We start from the raw sequence: 17,232 nt of genomic DNA on the forward strand, positions 1-17,232 counted from the left end.
CCTCATGTAAATAAGTATATCATCTGCATACAGGGAGACTATATGTTCGGACGGACCCCAGATAATTCCCTTGCCCACGCCTTCACATCGCAGCTGCGATGCCAGGGGTTCGATTGCCAGGGCAAACAGTAGCGGGGTCAAGGGGCAGCCCTGCCTAGTTCCCCTGTATACTGGGTATGCACTGGAGATCATCCTTCCGGTTTTAACTCTTGCTAACGGGGATGAGTACAGCAAGTCCACCCATTTTACCCAGTTCTCCCCCAGCCCCATTTTAAGCATCACAGTCCTTAAATAGTCCCATCTGATGGAATCGAAGGCCTTCTCGAAATCCACCGCGAGTAAGGCTCCCTCTGGCGGTCTCTGATCCCTGGGCATGTGCAAGATCGTAAACACCCTTCTCAGGTTCAGGGAGGTACTACGGCCGGGGACAAAACCATTCTGGTCAGCGTGCACTAACTTTGTCATGAGAGGGAGCAACCGGGCAGCCATTATCTTACTAAGTATTTTGAAGTCGCTGTTTAACATAGATAAAGGCCTAAAGTCCGTCACCGGAGCTTCCCTGTCTTTTGTCTTGGGGAGCGGTACCACTAAAGCCTCCCGCATTGTCTGTGGTAGTTCTCCATATTGCAGCGCCTCCGCGTACAACCCTGTCAATTGGGGGGCCAGCAGCAATTTGTATTTTTTATAGAAATCCATGGGGAGACCGTCTGTCCCTGGGGTCTTTCCGGGTGCTAACTGTTCTATAGCTTCATTTACTTCCTCTAGCGTTACTGGTCCCCCCAGGCTGTCTCTCTCATCTGCGCTCAGTGTTGGTAGTGGGATTTGCTGTAGGTATCTATTGAAAGATTCCATCTGCAATTCGCTGGGTTTCCCGTACAACTGCGAGTAATACTCTCTGAACGATTCGTTTATGGAGCCCGGTCTGAGTCTGCGAGACCCCTCCCCGTCTATTACACATGTGATGGGCTCACCCTGCTCTCCCGGGCGGACCAGCCACGCCAGTTGTCTCCCCGATCTACCCTCTTCCGCATGTAGGGATGCTAGATATTTTTGCCTGTCGTGGCACCGGAGTTGCTCTTCAATGCGGGAGTGTTCCCTACAAGCTTGGTTATATTCTTCATTCTCCTGCGCTGTCTTCCCTTGACCCAACTCCCTCTCGTGCATATCCTTCTCCAGGTCATTCAATTCTTTTTCAAGTGTACGCCTCACCCCCACCGACTGCCCCAGGCAGAAGCCCCTTGTCACTACCTTAAGCGCCTCCCATTCTAAGGCCCTAGAAGGAGTAGACCCCTTATTCGTCTCAATATATTCTGCCAAGTGGCCGCGTAGGGCCTCTCTGTACGCCTGGTCCTCAAGTGCCGAGGGAGAAAGCCTCCATGATGGTATAAGGGGTCTATCCTCCGACATCCTCATCGTTATTAACAAGGGATTATGATCAGACAAAGTGCGGGCTAAGTATTCTGAGCGTGTCATATTACTTATCAGGCCTGCTGTGCAGACTACTCTGTCAATTCTGGTATGCACTCGGTGGAGACCCGAGTAGTATGAATATTCACTAGACGTTGGGTGGTGCATTCGCCAGACGTCCGACAACCCCCACATGTCCAGCCACTCACTCAGCCTTCTGGCTGTTTTGATTGTCGCTGCCCCATGCAGAGGCGGGGTGGACCTGTCCAGATTTGTGTCTAGTACTGCATTGAAGTCCCCCCCTACTAATAGCTCCCCAGCGCTTTGGCGTGTGAGGTGTCTCGATAGGCTCGTCATAAAGGGGACCTGGTCTTGGTTGGGGGCGTATATGCAGCTTAAGACTATTGGGATACCTTGTAGCTTCCCTTCCAATATCACGAATCTTCCCTCCCGGTCTATATTGGAAGAGGTCAATATGAAGGGGACCCCCGCTCTGATCCATACTAAAGCGCCCCTTGCATAAGCTGAGTATTCTGTTGCAAACACCTGCCCCCTCCACCTGCGCCTGACGCCAGGTGTGTTTCCTGTAGTAATGCCACCTGTACTCCCCTTCTCTTTAAGTAAGAGAGTATTTTGTGCCTTTTAGCTGGAGTGCCCATCCCCCTAACGTTCCAGGTCAATAAATTATAGTCCGCCATTGCATGATTTCATTCTGGTGACAATACCCCCGCTTCTCCCCAGTCGCAAGGATATTTTCCCACATCATCATGTCTTTGCCGCAGTCAAATTCCGCCACCCACATTGCCATATTAACTTGTAACTGTGTATCCCAACTCCCCATCCCCAGGGCACCTCCTAACCTGTAGGCTGCCCAGTAAACTATGCAACCGTGCAACTTGTTCAACTTTTGATCAGCGGTACTCGCCATTTTGAATGGGCGAGGTTCTGTTCCGGGGGGGTGGCCAAGTCCGGAGGGGCCGCCATTACGCTTGACATGCCCAGTCCCCGGCGCCTTCCGCAGGCCCTGGCTAGCCAAGTTCGTCAGCTGTTTGTGGGGTCACCTTCGGGGCTCGGGCTGAATGCTCCAGGTCTTCCGCAGAGGACACCAACGTGTCGTCCGTTTCATTCCCAGAACCTTCCTGAGGGGATGCCTCCCCACCCATGCGTGCTGCCGCTTCCAGTGCTTCCTTCCTGCCTTTCTCTTTCTGTGTTTGTGTGGGCGCCAGTCGTCTGCGGTCTCTGGTCTTCCTTCCCTTCAGGGCTCGGCGAGCATTGCCACCGGTCGGGCCCTCTCCAACGGGACCCCCCGCCTGAGGGCCACGTGACTCAAGCCATTCCCACGCCTCCTCAGGGGATTGGAGGAATGTTGTCTTCCCTTCCAGCATCACTCTCAATCTGGCTGGGTAGAGTAGCGAATACTGGATTCCCTCCTCTCTTAGGGCTCTCTTAACTGCCAGAAACGAAGACCGCTTGTTTTGCACCTCCAGGGTAAAGTCCGGGAACAGTGTCACCTCCCCATTTGCGACTTTAAATGGGCCCGTCTCCCTGGCCCTTTGCAGGAGGGAGTCCCTGTCTCTGTAGTGTAAGAGTTTAGCTATCACGGCCCGGGGGGGTCTCCCCGGGGCAAGGGGCCTCGCCGGCACCCGATGTGCTCGTTCCAGCGTGTAGAATGGGGTCAAGCGCCCCGGCGCCACTGAGGTACTGAACCATTTCTCCAGAAATTCAACAATGTTCTCCCCCTCAGCCCCCTCCGGGAGGCCCACCACGCGCACATTGTTCCTTCTGTTCCTCCCCTCCGCATCTTCAGCTCTTTTTTCGAGTTGCGCCACTCTGTCGGCCAGGGAGGTCACTTCAGCCCTCAGGTCTTTCTGCTTTGGTGCTATCTCGGCCAGTACAGTTTCTGTCTCTTTGACTCTGTCTGCCAGTTTATGGTGGTCCGCTCTCAGTAGGCTCACCTCCACAGCTACTTGACTGATCTCCCGTTGCAACGTTGTTTTGGTGTCTTCGATCGCCCCGAGTATTTTATCTAAAGTATCCTGGACTTTGATCTGCATGTGGCCCTGTGGGTCCGAGTCATCGCTCCCGGACTGAGCTGCAGCGGCCATGGTTCTGTTCTTGTGGCGGCTCCTGGGGGGCATCTGATCAACAGCGGACCTCGCCCCGACAGCTGCCCCAGCTGTTTCAGTTGTTCCGCTTCGGAATGCTTCTCCCCAGGCGCTCTACGTTTAAGCGCTATCCATCTCAGCTCCAGGTCCTTTAGCCCGTCATGGACTCTCAACTGTCACTCTTCATCGTGGCACTAAATTTCCTCCCGCTTGTCTCCCTTGTTGCACCAGGAACACTTCTGTGCTCAGTCCTACTCCTTTATGGATCTCCAGTACTCCAATGCGCCCGGGGGAGTCCACGGTTCAACCTTTTAGGCAATCCGCCCCTCGCCCCCGGGGGCGCGATCCGCCATCCGCCAGCTTCATCAGTCGGCCCTTTTTCCTCGCTTGCTTGATCCTATCTTCTGGGTTCCTCAGCCCCGGGTACTCATTCAACCCCCATGGGTCACGGGCCACCTCCGTCCGGGGCCACCCCGATCCGGCCCCCGGCTCGGTCAAACCAGCCACCATGCATCTAGCTCACCGGTGTCTGCAGGGGTCCACCAGGTCCCGTTATCCCTCGTTCTCTCCGCTTCTTCGGTGTGTACCAGGGCCCAAAGGCCCACCTCAAGTCAAGCAGCCCCGCAGTTTGACCCCGGGTCACGTCGCTACCTCGAAATCGTTCCACACTGCCTCTCTCTCGCTCTTGGCCTCGCTTCGTCCCCAATCCTTCCTAGGGGCCTCGTCCGTGGCCCAGAGCAGCACCACTTCACCACCCGTCAGAGTGCGACTTCCGCTGGGCCACCAGAACCCAAATGGCATCTCCACCCCAGCTCGTAGTCTCCGCCGGCAACCTCCGCTTTCTTCAGCCTCCGGGTCGCCTCAACCTGCAGCCCTGCCCGTGGCCGCGGCCCCGATCACGGGCCTGCCCCCTGTGTTCTTCTGGGGTCACCCGTATCCAGTGTCTCAATCTCCGTGCGCCTCCACAGTGCGCGATCTCACCTGGGCCCTCACCACTTCGGCCCCCAGGGCCGCCGCAGGGGCCCACACACGCTCGGCCCTCTCCTCTGGTCCACGCAAGGCCTCCGGGCCGCCTCAACCTACGGCCCCGCCCAAGGCCGCGACCTCGATCCCGTTCCTGCCCCCTCTGTTATTCCGGGGCCGTGCGCTTCTAGTGGCACAGTCTCTGTGCGCTTCAGCTGTGCGCGATCTCACCTGGGCCCCCTGGCCCCCGCCAGCACCTCCGCCGCTGCCGGAGAGCCTGCTCGGCGCCTCCCGCTGTTCTGTGCCGTCCGTGCACTCACCACTTCGGCTCTCGGCACCACGCAAGGCCGCGGCCTCTGTCACGTGCTCAGGCCCGCAGACTCCGAAGTCCCCGACGGGCAGATTCGGCACCCCCGGGGTTGCCGCAGGGGCCCACACACGCTCGGCCCCCTCCTCTGGTCTCGCCCCGCAGCCTGGACCTCATTCGGCCCGGGGAAGGCACGATTTTGACTTTCTATTCGCCGGCCCCTCCGGAGCTAAGAGTTCAGGCGTGCGCCATCTCCGGGTCCTTGGCCACGCCCCCGTGTGTCTAACAATAACCTGATGTCCGTGTAATGGTCTAGCGTAGCTGGATCGTCAAATGGCAAAAAGATGGTCATAGTCAAGGCACAGTGGAGTCGGTTGATAGACCAGGTTTCAAGACTGTTGGAAGCTGTCTTGAAGGGATGGATTTCTAAGAGTGGTTGCCAGCCTTCAGCTTCCTGGTGAAGATGTTCAGGTTTATTCCTGCCGCAGGTGCCGATGTTTGGAACTCAAGGACACCTCTAAAGGGAGAAACGTCTCTTTCGAGACAGATCAAAGCCAAACAGGGGACTGAGTTCGAAAGCAGTATTTATAGCCTTATAACCTGTCATGCAGGTGTTAATCTGGAACCTTCTTGAAGATTACTAAGCGTTTCCTGTTAATTAGTAGGCTGTCTTGGGCAGGATATAGAACGTTGAGCAAACAAATATATTAGGCACTGGAGTCTTCCTGAAGATTACTGTGTTTCCTGTCAAAAGGCTGGTAGGAATCTGGGCAGGAAATAGAGTCCTTTAATTTGATGGCAGGGCAGCTGAACAAGTAAACAACAAGCAAGCATATCAGGCATCCTTGAGGTCAGCTGGATACAGAGGCTGTTAACTAATCCACCCTACATGTTTGTTCTAGTAGAAATTCCAAGCATTTGCACTTTGTTAAACAGACCTTGAAACAGCAGACTCAAACTAAAGTACATAGCATACTTAAATAAAATGCACAGCATGGTACATGGAACCTGCCCAACCACAAAACAGCAAAAAGTGCACAGCAAAGAAAATGTCAGCCACCCAACTTAAAATAGTAACAACAGTGGGGAACAAACAGCACAAGCAGATCTGGATATCTCACTGCAGTCTACAAGTGACATTTAACTTACAGCCTCTGGGTACACTTTTTCCGATATAGGAGGGACTTACAGGTATGACAAGTATGTCAATTAGGAGTATAAACAATTTTTACATGTTTTCCCAGGTCTGCGCACATGCACTGGGGCATTTTAGCAGAATACCAGTGCATACAATAAAAAAACAGCAACATCAGCCCAACATAAATGGGGTGATCATGTAAAAAGAGAAATTTTTCTATAGTGATTTTATGTTATATATATTTGTAAATGCACTATCACCTGGGAGGGTATCCTGGTGCTTAGGAGGTGTGTGCCTAGCTTCAACAAGGCAAAGGGAGTTTATTACAAAAACATGTCTTCATCTTGTTGCAGAATTTAGGAAGGGAAGAGGAGGCTTTGCTGTGTAGTGGGAGGTTGTTCCACTCTTTGATTGTGATGTAAGACCAGGCCCAGTGTATGGATCTGTGTCTGTGGCATGAGTATGAGTTGGTGTCTGGCAGAGTGGAGGTGTCAGGTGAGTTGGTAGAAGGAGATGCATATGTTCAGGTAGGTGGGGCCTGTGTTGTGTAGTGCCTTGAAGGTGTGGTGAGGCTTTTGAACTGTGCACATTTGTGTATCTGGAACCAAGGTGTGGTGTAACGTGTGTTCTACATTTTGGCTGTATTTGGCTCCCAGCCGATTCTCAAACAGCTAATCTCCTTAAGTTTCCTTAATTTTGTTGTTGCTGGGGCTGAATGAGGTGTTTACCAGAGGGTGGCAAATACTTTGGGGTTGATTGGACAAAAAGAAGGCCTTGAGGGGGTAGTGTCCTGGATCAGGGGGTTGCCACACTGCTTACTACTTTCCTGACTCACCCACCCCAGGCAAGTGCTGTGGCAGAATTAACACAAACACACCATGGGTACCCATATTGCTGAATGCATAATTTACTAGATGACACAGAAGGCAGAGGCTGGGAGGAGTGGGTGTGGTGGCTCCCTTCGAGTGGCTGAGTAAAAGTCTGCGAGAGCTTCAGCAATACCTAGGAAACATGGTCCTAAGTTCATGTAGGCTTGACTCACTCAAGTGCTTACAACCACCCACTATTAATCTACCTATGGAGACACAAGAGGAGTTCCATTCAAAATTTAATTAGGCTCACAACATAGGGAGAGCTCCCTCGCACATTGTGTAGAAACCTCTCCATCATTTGTATCATTTGTTCCTAAAAAAGTGAGATTAAATTATTACCTTAATTTTACTGATTTACACTCTCCCTTTTTGTGGATACCCAGCCCTGTGTCACCCCCTCTGGTAAGAGGCGTTGTGTTGCCCAGTTATCCCTGAGATTCCCCGAGTCTGTGTACTCTGTTTTGAAACATGAGCTTTGAGAACATTTTTTCCACCTCCTCTCCCAAGTTGGGTTTCTTTTTGATAGTAGAAACTGTCTGAGTGTGAGACTGTGCAATCCGCTCACACTTTCTAATTTACTTTTCATCACCTTCTGTATGGGTTTGCTTCTCTCCCACCCCTTGTTGGTGCTGGTTCCGTGGTATGCTGATTGGCCTGGTCATAGTTTACTGTGTCATAATGACTGTGCCCACCTTTAGCCAGCATTGTGTTGTACCTTTACTCTGTATGTCCACATTGTGCTTATTGTATGTCCTCCAGTTTTATTTGTTTTTTTTAGTTTACATCCCTTCCTTGTTGAAATATTGTTTTATCTTGATGAACTGATCTTATTTGTTCCCTGATTCTTGCTTCAACATTGTACGTGTCCTAGGCAGTGTCTCGGTTTTAGTACCTTTACCCCAATGCTGCATATTTCCAATACTGTGCATAAAATGCCAACGGTTGTATGTGTTTGAATTAAATTTACTGACAGGCTGTCAGATTAGCTCTGAAATTACATTCTTCAACAAGGTTTCAAAGCTATAGTGATTCACTGCTACTCTGCTCTTCCATCGAGGACCGCACACATTACATTGGCGTTGGGTTATGGGAGCTACCAGCCCAATGTGAATACATTTGTGAAAAATTCACTGTTTGAGCAATCAGTAAGCAGCCTAAAATGTCTGGATGAAAATTGGGTTGGGGCTTAATGAGAAACTGAGGTGGAATCTGGTATAGAATTCCCGATTCTCACTATAATCCCTAATATCTGACGGTAACCCTAATTCTGGGGTTGGAAGTACCAGCCACAGTTCCGGGCACTCATATTGGGGCCCCTCATTGGGTACAATATTACTTCACCTTCAAACTAGGTAAGAGCTGCACTGCAAGCCAAACTGCGTGTTGTTTAGATTTTCCAATTAACTGTTTTTATGTTGTGCGACAGAAGTTTAGGTTTGTGTTTATCAAATACAAAGTAAACATTTGTGACCTACTTTCTGGACTTCACTGCTCATGTTTATTTACTGTAACAATATTTTTCTTTTTCTGCAGGGCATTTCACAAGCAGATGATTTCGTACCGTGTTCACTCAGTAGGTTAGAATGAAGCTATTACTAAACGTTTGGTTTGCACATGAAAATGAATGTTTGTTTACACTTCCCTGCATTTGACTTGGTTGCAGTGTAAGCTTACGGCTGCTAGAAGCTGCTCCAGCATGCACGGCGTTTCTTCTTTCCGTGTGAACAGCACATACAATGTCCACAGTAATAGCAGCCGGTTTGCAAGGCAACCTAATCCAGATGGGCGAGAGGACGTCCGAGGAGCCAAACCAGTGTTGGCTTTGACTAAAAGCAAAGAAATTAATAAGACCTATGTGATTTCTACTATGCCAGATGTTGGAGAGGCTCCCACCACACCAAAAAAAGAGGCTCGGTTAACTCTTCAGAGACGAAAGACTCCCAGCAAAGGTACTCCCGGAAATCGCAGTGAGCCAGACGAGAATGTGGAGCAGGGCACGATAAAGACAGAAGTGCGACTGACACTCCAACGCCGAATAAATACTGGCTCCCTGGAAAAAGTTCATGCAAACACAACTAGTGATACAAGTGGAGAATCGACAGATCAGCTCCAACCTAGGCCAAAGTATTTCCCAACAGAGCTACATGATCAGTCCCTTTTACCTGCTCATCCAAAGCACAAAGAAGCATTCTCTCATTTCAGTGGTTCAAATGGAAGTGTCGGATCTACTTTTGTGAATTGTACTTTGGGCAATGGGAACAAAGCCTTTCAATCCACGGTCCTTAAGTCTGAACCTTCCAACATGGAAAAAACTGATAGAAGGCCTCCTGGGTTAAAAAGAAGTGAATGTGATCAAGTTCCTAGGATGTCTAAGGTATCCGCTAAAACACCAGATCGCAAATATGGAAGTTTGGATAAAACGAGAACTCCCAAGCCAATAGAGAGAGTTGGTTCTATACCAAAATGTGTCACAACACTAGCTAATAGGAACTCATCGTCATCTACGACACCTAGAACCCGAATTGACTTTTTGCAAGCTGCACCAACCAAGAAAACGAGCCCATTTAACCCTTTCCTAGGAAGCAGACAGAAAGGAACTCAAGAACATACTACAGCAACATGTCTTCGTACGCCGAAAGGGGAGAGTGCAGCGCAGACGATGGACACAGAGGAAGATGTCCTACAGGTGGAAAACAGCACAGTGACAGTAGCTGTACGAGTGCGCCCATTTAATAATCGGTAAGCAGAGGATTCTTTTTTCAGTTTTATTCTAGCATTTTAATCTCCTAAATGACTTAGTGAGATTACATTTTATGCATGACCTTCCATTACACTTGAAGGTGGTTTATTTGCAACTTATTTAATTTGAACATGCTGATTTGCTCAAAGATTTTCTGGACTGCAGAAGTCTACATGCGCATTACTTTAGGTAGTATAGCATTGGTGCTGTTGTTCCAATTTTATGTGTATACCAGCATGTCATGCACAGAAAAGTCTAGCCATTTTCCAAACAAATAAATGGCCTATGTTTGTTTCTATTCTTGGAAGATACTGGACTAGTCGTGCATACCTGTAACCTCTCGTTTTCTTTTGTTCAAGGCAACAGAAGGTAGAATATCTCTTCCTCCTATATGTGCTGCAGTTTAAAAAAAAAAATCAAATTGGATATGATTATACGTAATTAAAAACCCCACCCGTACCAGAGTGAAGGTGAATGCCATAGTACTATTCTGTAGCCAAGCAAAAACATAAGCTTACTTACCAACCATATTTACGTTTGTCTTAGAAGCTTCTAGAAGTAATTTTCAGCATGCACATTTATCCCACTTTCCCAAACACAACCATTTTTTTTCTGTTGCCTAGAAGTGCTCAAATATCTCCCCTTCTCCGTGCTTATCAGTTAGTTGGGGACAACTGTAAACATTTATGGCAGGACGGACTATAAAACTGTTCTGCGCACAACAGATAGAGCGTCGGGAGATGTTACAGTAATATCAGCCAGTTCCCCCACCCTTTCAAAAAATGACTTCGCTCAAGTTGGGTTATAGCTTCTGGCAACAATCCCTTGTAACACTCACAACAGACAATAGAGTACCCGTGTGCTCTAAGTTTGAATGTCAGAATGAGGTCTCTCAAAATTGTACAGTTGGACATGCACAATAAAGGCGAATAACCTCTAACAAATATTTAATTTAATGTTTAGGTTAAGAATATTTGGTTTCCTACACACGTCTTGGTGGTGGCAGGTAAATTCCATGGTGATACTTGTTCTTCATTAAGTGCAAAAAAGACCTTGCGCTCTGCTCCATTTTATTCACTTCAGAAATACACTAATTCCACTTTGCAATGTATTTGAGTGCCTGCCACCTCCTAATCATCAGTTGTATGTAGAACACTGAAAGCTGTTAATCAATGTTTTATTTATTTTTTTGGCTAGAGAGAAGAAGGAAAATACCTTCCAAGTAGTCTTCATGAATGGACAGGAGACAATTGTGCAACACCCTGAAACCAAACAAGCCCATACGTTTCTGTATGACTTCTCCTTCTGGTCTATCGATGAGTCCCAGCGTAACTTCGCCAGCCAAGAATATGTGTATGAGAAACTGGCAGTACCACTGTTGGAGAGAGCCTTCCTTGGTTACAACACCTGTTTATTCGCCTATGGGCAGACCGGCTCTGGGAAATCTTATACGTAAGTGCTGTGGCTATTGCTGTGCATTTTGTCTGGTTTTATTTTGCTTTTACTAAAGATGATGAATCAGGTACTATATATTTAAATGTTTTTCTTACGTGGTACGTGACCAACAGCGGTTGTATGATGGAACCACGCAAGCTGGAACCACGCATGCCTTAACAACGCAGTCGGAACCACGATGCATCGTTTCCACACATGCCTTTACTACACATGCCTTGACAACAAATTTTGTTGTAAAAGCATGCCTAGTACAGGCATGTGTGGAAATGCATGCAAAACGGCATATGTGGTTCTGTCATGCAACCCGCCCTGAGGCCTCCATCTCTACTACCCAGACCCGCCCTAACAAAAACAAAACTATCCAAACCCACAACCCGTCCCTATAAACTAACCTACTCCGACCCCCACCCGCCCTGAACCCTAAAAAAACCGACCCTGAGCCCCCTACTCCTGCCCCATAAAACTAAACTACCCTGACACCCCCACCCGCCCTGAGCCCTAAAAAAACCCAACTACCCCGACCCCCAACCTTCCCTGAGCCCTAAAACCTTCCCCTCCCTAATAAGTAAACTACCCCTACCCCCACACTCACCCTGAGCCCTAAAAATCAATACCCTGACCCCCGTACCCCTGCCCCTAAAAACTAAAGTAGCCCAACACCCCCCACCCTAAGCCCCAAATCCACCCCGCCAAAAACTACCCACCTTCTCTGCCCCAACCCCACTTACAGCATCCTCTCCCGATCCTTCTTCTCTCCTCCCTCCTCTGACCCTTCGTTAAACCTTCCCCCGCCTCTTTAAAAATAAACTACCCTGCCCCCACCCTAAGCCCTAAATAAATAAAAAAATGAAAACTCCCCACTCCCGCCCTAAAAAACAAAAAAATAACCAAATTCGCTAACCCTTAAACACTTTTTAGCCCGCCAACCCAACCCACCATATCCCATAATCCACCCCACCCCTGCCCCAGCCCCACTTACCTCACCTCGCCCTCTCCCCAACAACGCATGTTTTTTTCTGTGCCTTAACCACGCATATGCGTAAGTCAGCACATGTGTGGTTAAGGTGCAGAAAAAGCCATGCGTTGTTCAGGCAAGCGTGGTTACGCTTGCGTGGGAAACGTCAGCGTCCTTAAGGTCACGTTGTTAAGGAATTTTCCCAAATGGCAGATTCCAAGTTCTGCTTGGAAAAGTGACAGTTCAGCCTTTAAGCAATAATAAAAATATTGTCCAAACTATTCCTCTTGGAACTTAAATTAGCCACTGGATCTCACTGTATTGCATGAGACCCATTTTCTGACCATAATATATTTTTTGATCCATAGTGATTGTAAAGCAGCCTGGGGAAAGTGAAGTTAAAACTTATAACAAGATACAGTGTAATAGAATCATTATCTGTGGAGTCGCGTGAAAATAATTTAAATGAGATTTTAAACCCCTACTTTTTCATGAAAGCCTGGTCACTGTCAGACCATTTCATTATGATATAAACTTTGACAAGTACCAGCATTCACATGACCTCTTGTTACTGTTGTTGAGTGGTTCTTCGTCACCAGGCAAAGCTTTTACAGTCCAGATTTGATAAATTACTGTTTTCATGTTCCTAGGTCCAGTTGGTTCAACTGAACTGAAACATGTTTACCACTCTTTTAATTAACTGATTTATTAAATGACCTTTCTATGCTGGAAAAGACAAGTCCTTTTCATAAGGAATGTTCTGGTGTACTGAACATACTACAAATTTGAAAGGGTGAGAATGACTGCCATTTCAGTCCATGTCAGAAGAACACAGTTTTTATTTTTGTTTAGTAAGTCTTTTTATTGATTTCACATAGAACCAAAACCTGTGTGCATCGCTATGCAAGTTCCAATATAAATATGCACAGTTTAATGCAACAATGATTCTTCTGGCGTTTGGGGGAACGAAACAGGGAACCAGTATAGACAGGTAGCAAATCAGCTTTTCCCAGAGAACCTGGCCCAACACTTCCACCCATCCTCCCTGCCCAGCATAAATATGTATAATGTAGTATTCAACATGGATCAGTCACCTCCATAAGTCTCCCATACCTTCATCTGAATGTCAATTGGGCAAGGCTAGCATTCCCTTCAACGTAGTCAAGTAGTCATCCCACCGCTCCATTAAGTTACACCTCCCATCTCTTGCACGTGCATCTGCTCGTATTGAAAGCTAAGCTGTGCTGAGGCCCACTGTACCTCACCAATTGCAGTGCTGTGAGTGAGGGGGCAGTCACTACTTACCAGGGCTTGGCGATACGATGCTTCGCAAGGACAAGCCCCAGACCTTGGAAGCTCATCACATGTTTGTCTTTTTTGTTACCACCCCTGTATTTAGGATGCAACAAGTGGGATCAAGGGGTAGAATAGAATTCGTAATAGCAGAAATACAAGAGGTCACAGTGCCAGTTATCTGTGGTCACAGGGCATACCCACACCATATGAAGAAAGTGTGCCCCTTCTTGCTGGCATCTGGGACATTGTGTTCTCGCGCCTATGTACATTTTCCCTATTCTGTCTGGAGAAAGGTATGGGTGCTGTAGATAGTTGAATTGTGTAAAGCGGAGGCAGCGTCCATCAGCTCTGTAGAAAATGTAACCTGCCACCATTCCCTAAGGGGCTGGAAGTAAGGATTGGAGTAATTCCGATTCAGAATTCCGTGAATAACTGATATTGCTGCTTGTTGTAGTCAGGTTCAGTTATAGTGAACCATTCACTTGTAATAAATCTCTCCCACATTTTACCAACTACTTCACAGAGGGCCGAATGCAACAGAAACTGTCCGGGGTCAAACCGTCTACCTCTACCAGGTCTTCAAACATGCGTAGTCTACCACTATGTCTCCCCACGTCATATACCCGCTACATCTACTGAGTGAAGTGCTTTCAAAGCTCTGCGTGGTGGTGGTTTCCAAGAGGGTAAACTGGGAGCGTATGGAATTCCTCAGCGTTCGCAATATACATACTTTCTCTAACACCATACTACCACCTTCACCAAAACATTTGGTACTGCAGAATAGGAGGGACATGTCAAGAGCCACCCCAATAGCGGCAACTCTCTAAGATCAAGACCCAGGGTGTCTCTTTCAGGGCAAGATACATTGTGCAGCCAGCGCAGTGGCCATTGAAGTTTGGGCTGAAGCGTAGTAAAGCTCATATTTGAGAATGCTTAAGCCTCCCATTTAGTTCCATGGCGAGGGCAAACAACAAGGAGGGCAGCCCTGCCTGATCCCACGTTCAATGGGAAACTATCTGAAATAATGTCACCCGTGCGTTCCCTGGCCTATGGGGAGTTATAAAGATCCGAATCTATCTGCAAAGCCCAGTCCAAATCCCAGTCTCGCAGTCTCAGTAGGACACCCTATAGGTAGTTCCAACCCAGGGTAACACACTCCTTCTCTATGTGGGAGGCAACCCAACCTTGAATATCTTTTCTGTGAGCCCAGTCCATGGTGCTAAATAAACAATGGATATTCAGAAATGTGTTTCTACTCTGAATAAACCCGCTCTGGTCTTGATGGATCACCGTATGCACCATTGGGGTGAATATATTCGCATAACCTTCCCTAACACCTTGTAGTCTAGGTTGAGTGGTGAGAGTGGATGATATAAAGCCACCTTGAGTGGATCTGTTCTGGGTTTTGGAAGTACCATGATCAGAGCTACTCGCCGTTTTCCGAGAGGTGACTGCACTCCTTGGCTCGTTCATATAACGCCAACAATCGTGGAGTTAAGCTTGCGCAATACGAGGCATAGAACGTGATAGGCAGGCCATCAGTACCAGGTGTCTTACCTCTTGCTGTATGCTTAATGGCTAAGGAAACCTCCTCGAACGTCAGTGGAGCATCTAATTATTGTACCAATAGGTGATTGAGAAGGGGTATGTCAGGGGCCTCAAGTACGCAAGGATCTCCTCCGGGGGTCTCCCAGTTCATGCTGATTTTGGTGTATTCCTTGAAATCAAAGGTGGCAAGGTGCCTGGATAAGTCCCTGTAATCAGTCCTAAGACCCTCCAATGCTGGATATGTGACGGGGTTGGGCACCCAATCCCCTTCTGATGAGCTTGCAGAATGCCATGCCGCGTGCCCCTACATGCACTCTGCAACACCCCCGTCAACGGATCCCATTCTGTCATTCCATCCGAAGTAAAGCCTTCATTTTCTGTAAAGTAATTATCTATGTGTTTCCCCACAGTTGTCCTGAAAGCCATTGGCTGTGGTTGTAAACTCCAGTTAGGGATGGCTGGGCTTGGTCGTCCCCAGTGAAAGGTCACCATCAAGGGGCAGTGGTCAGATAGTGTCCGCCCTAAGTACTCCGCTCGTCTTCATTTGATCACTGTTGTCGTGGTGCGGTCACTGGGTCAGTCCTCATGTGAAGGGCATGTAGCATAGAGTAATGGGACTATTCCCTCTGACGCAGGTAGAGTTTGCGCCAAACATCAATCACATGTACATTGTGAGTCCACTCCTGCAATTGTTTAGTGGCATAATGTGATTGCACGTCCGGGACTGGAGGGTGGATCTGTCCAGCTCTAAATCTGGAACACAATTAAAGTCCCCACACCTGAACGTGGGGGAGTGTGCCACATGAAAAAGGGCATGTGTCAGTGAGGCTAAAAACAGGAGTTGGCCCACATTGGGAGGATAAAGCACTACTAAGGTAATAAGGTCCCAAATCAGTGTGCCCTCTGTAATGATGTACCTGCCCTCTGGGGCAATTAAGGTGTGGCCTGGGACAAACGGAACTCCCAGGGCTACCCAAAGTAGGACCCCTCTAACATAGGCAGAATAAGTGGTGCCCAGTAAAAGGCCCCGCCAGTGTTAAAGCAATTTCGGGAGCTCTCCTGCCGTTAAATGTATCTCCTCAAGGCAGACAAATTGAATAGTGTGCTGTTTCAAATAATAATTGATTTTATGTTGTTTGCTATAAGTGCCCATGTCCCTCACATTCCATGTGAGTATGTTCTATTCATGTGTGGTCATTCATTTTGTGTGGGATAAGGAGTCCAATCTGTAATCTGTATGGTGAGGAGGAGGCATAGCAGCAAGGAGGTCAGGCAAAGAAAAGGAAAATATCAATCAGTAAAAAAGAAAAAAAAATCATCAATAACAAACCGCCAACCTAGGCAACACCCTCAGTCGGTCATGGCCAGGTACTTCCAGCAATGATTTGGGCAACTAACATCAAGTCTATTTGAAGGTGAGGGGGCTCCAAGACAGTCATCATAGAATGTCCCAATCTGAAGCCCCTGAGACAGTAGAGGATAAAGAATACCCTTTTGTCTTGATGGCAGTATGACTCCCATTACTCAGTCCTTTTCCATCCTCAAGAGACCCCAGACAGGAAAGAGACATCACCAAAAGTATATATGTTCTGTTGTCAGGCATTCTGCAGTAAATCTGCAGTCATTGGAGTGCACAGTTCTTCTGGTAGATCGATGTTGAGCATGACATCATGTAATGCCCTGGTCTCTTCGTCAGAAGCTGCACTGTCCTGATTGAATAAGGGCACCTGCTCTGCCGCAGCCAGCGCCTCTGATCTGCCCAGTGCTGCCTGCATTGTCGAGGGCTTGCCATGCAAATTTCTAGTAGAACGCCTCCTGTTTCGTTTGGTCTTTCAGGCTCTGTCTGGAGCTGACTGGGAGGAACACTGATAGTTGTCCTGGGACTCCAGTCAGGTCCACACTTCCTAAGGTGTCGGAAAAAACAGTGCCTTGTTGCCTCATCCAACCCTTAGCTTTGCAGCATATAACAGCGTGAATTTTGATATCCAGGGTACATAGGTGTTGTTTCACCTCTTTGAACGAGTCTCTCATTGTTCGTACCTCAGCAGTGTAGTCCAGAAAAATCGTTACAGTGTTGTTCTCCACGGTCCACGTGCCCTGTGCCATAGCAATCTGGAGTATATTGTCTCTATCCCTGAAGTTAAATAATCTTGCCCCAACGGACAGAGGGGGGGACTCAGGGGGAGGGCAACGTCCTGGCATCCTGTGTGCATGTTTGACAGGAAAAGAACTTGAGCATCTTCCTTGCTTTTTTTTTCTAGCCATGTCTCAAAGAATAGGTCCATACTTGGGCATTCTGTGCCCTCGGGGAGGCCTACTCCTCTGATATTGTTTTGGCACTAGTGTCCTCCAGCATCCTCAGCCCTAGCTCGTACTTGTGCCTTCTCCTTCTGTAGCGTTTCAATCTTTTGTTGGTGTTTTGTCACAGATGGCTGAACCATTGCTA

At 48.2% G+C, this 17,232-nt stretch overlaps 1 protein-coding gene across 1 annotated transcript in view; it reads left to right on the top strand.

Annotated features, from left to right (window-relative positions):
* Positions 1-17,232, top strand: part of KIF14 (kinesin family member 14) — a 349,189-nt gene that overhangs the window by 11,817 nt on the left and 320,140 nt on the right. The window contains exons 2-3 of the mRNA XM_069231431.1: positions 8,326-9,531; positions 10,730-10,984. Coding sequence (XP_069087532.1) covers positions 8,417-9,531; positions 10,730-10,984 — 1,370 coding nt within the window. The 5' untranslated portion in view covers positions 8,326-8,416. The remainder of the gene's footprint in view (positions 1-8,325; positions 9,532-10,729; positions 10,985-17,232) is intronic.

The sequence above is a fragment of the Pleurodeles waltl genome, chromosome 4_2 (assembly GCF_031143425.1).
Source record: "Pleurodeles waltl isolate 20211129_DDA chromosome 4_2, aPleWal1.hap1.20221129, whole genome shotgun sequence".
In the NCBI taxonomy this organism is placed as follows: Eukaryota; Metazoa; Chordata; class Amphibia; order Caudata; family Salamandridae; genus Pleurodeles; species Pleurodeles waltl.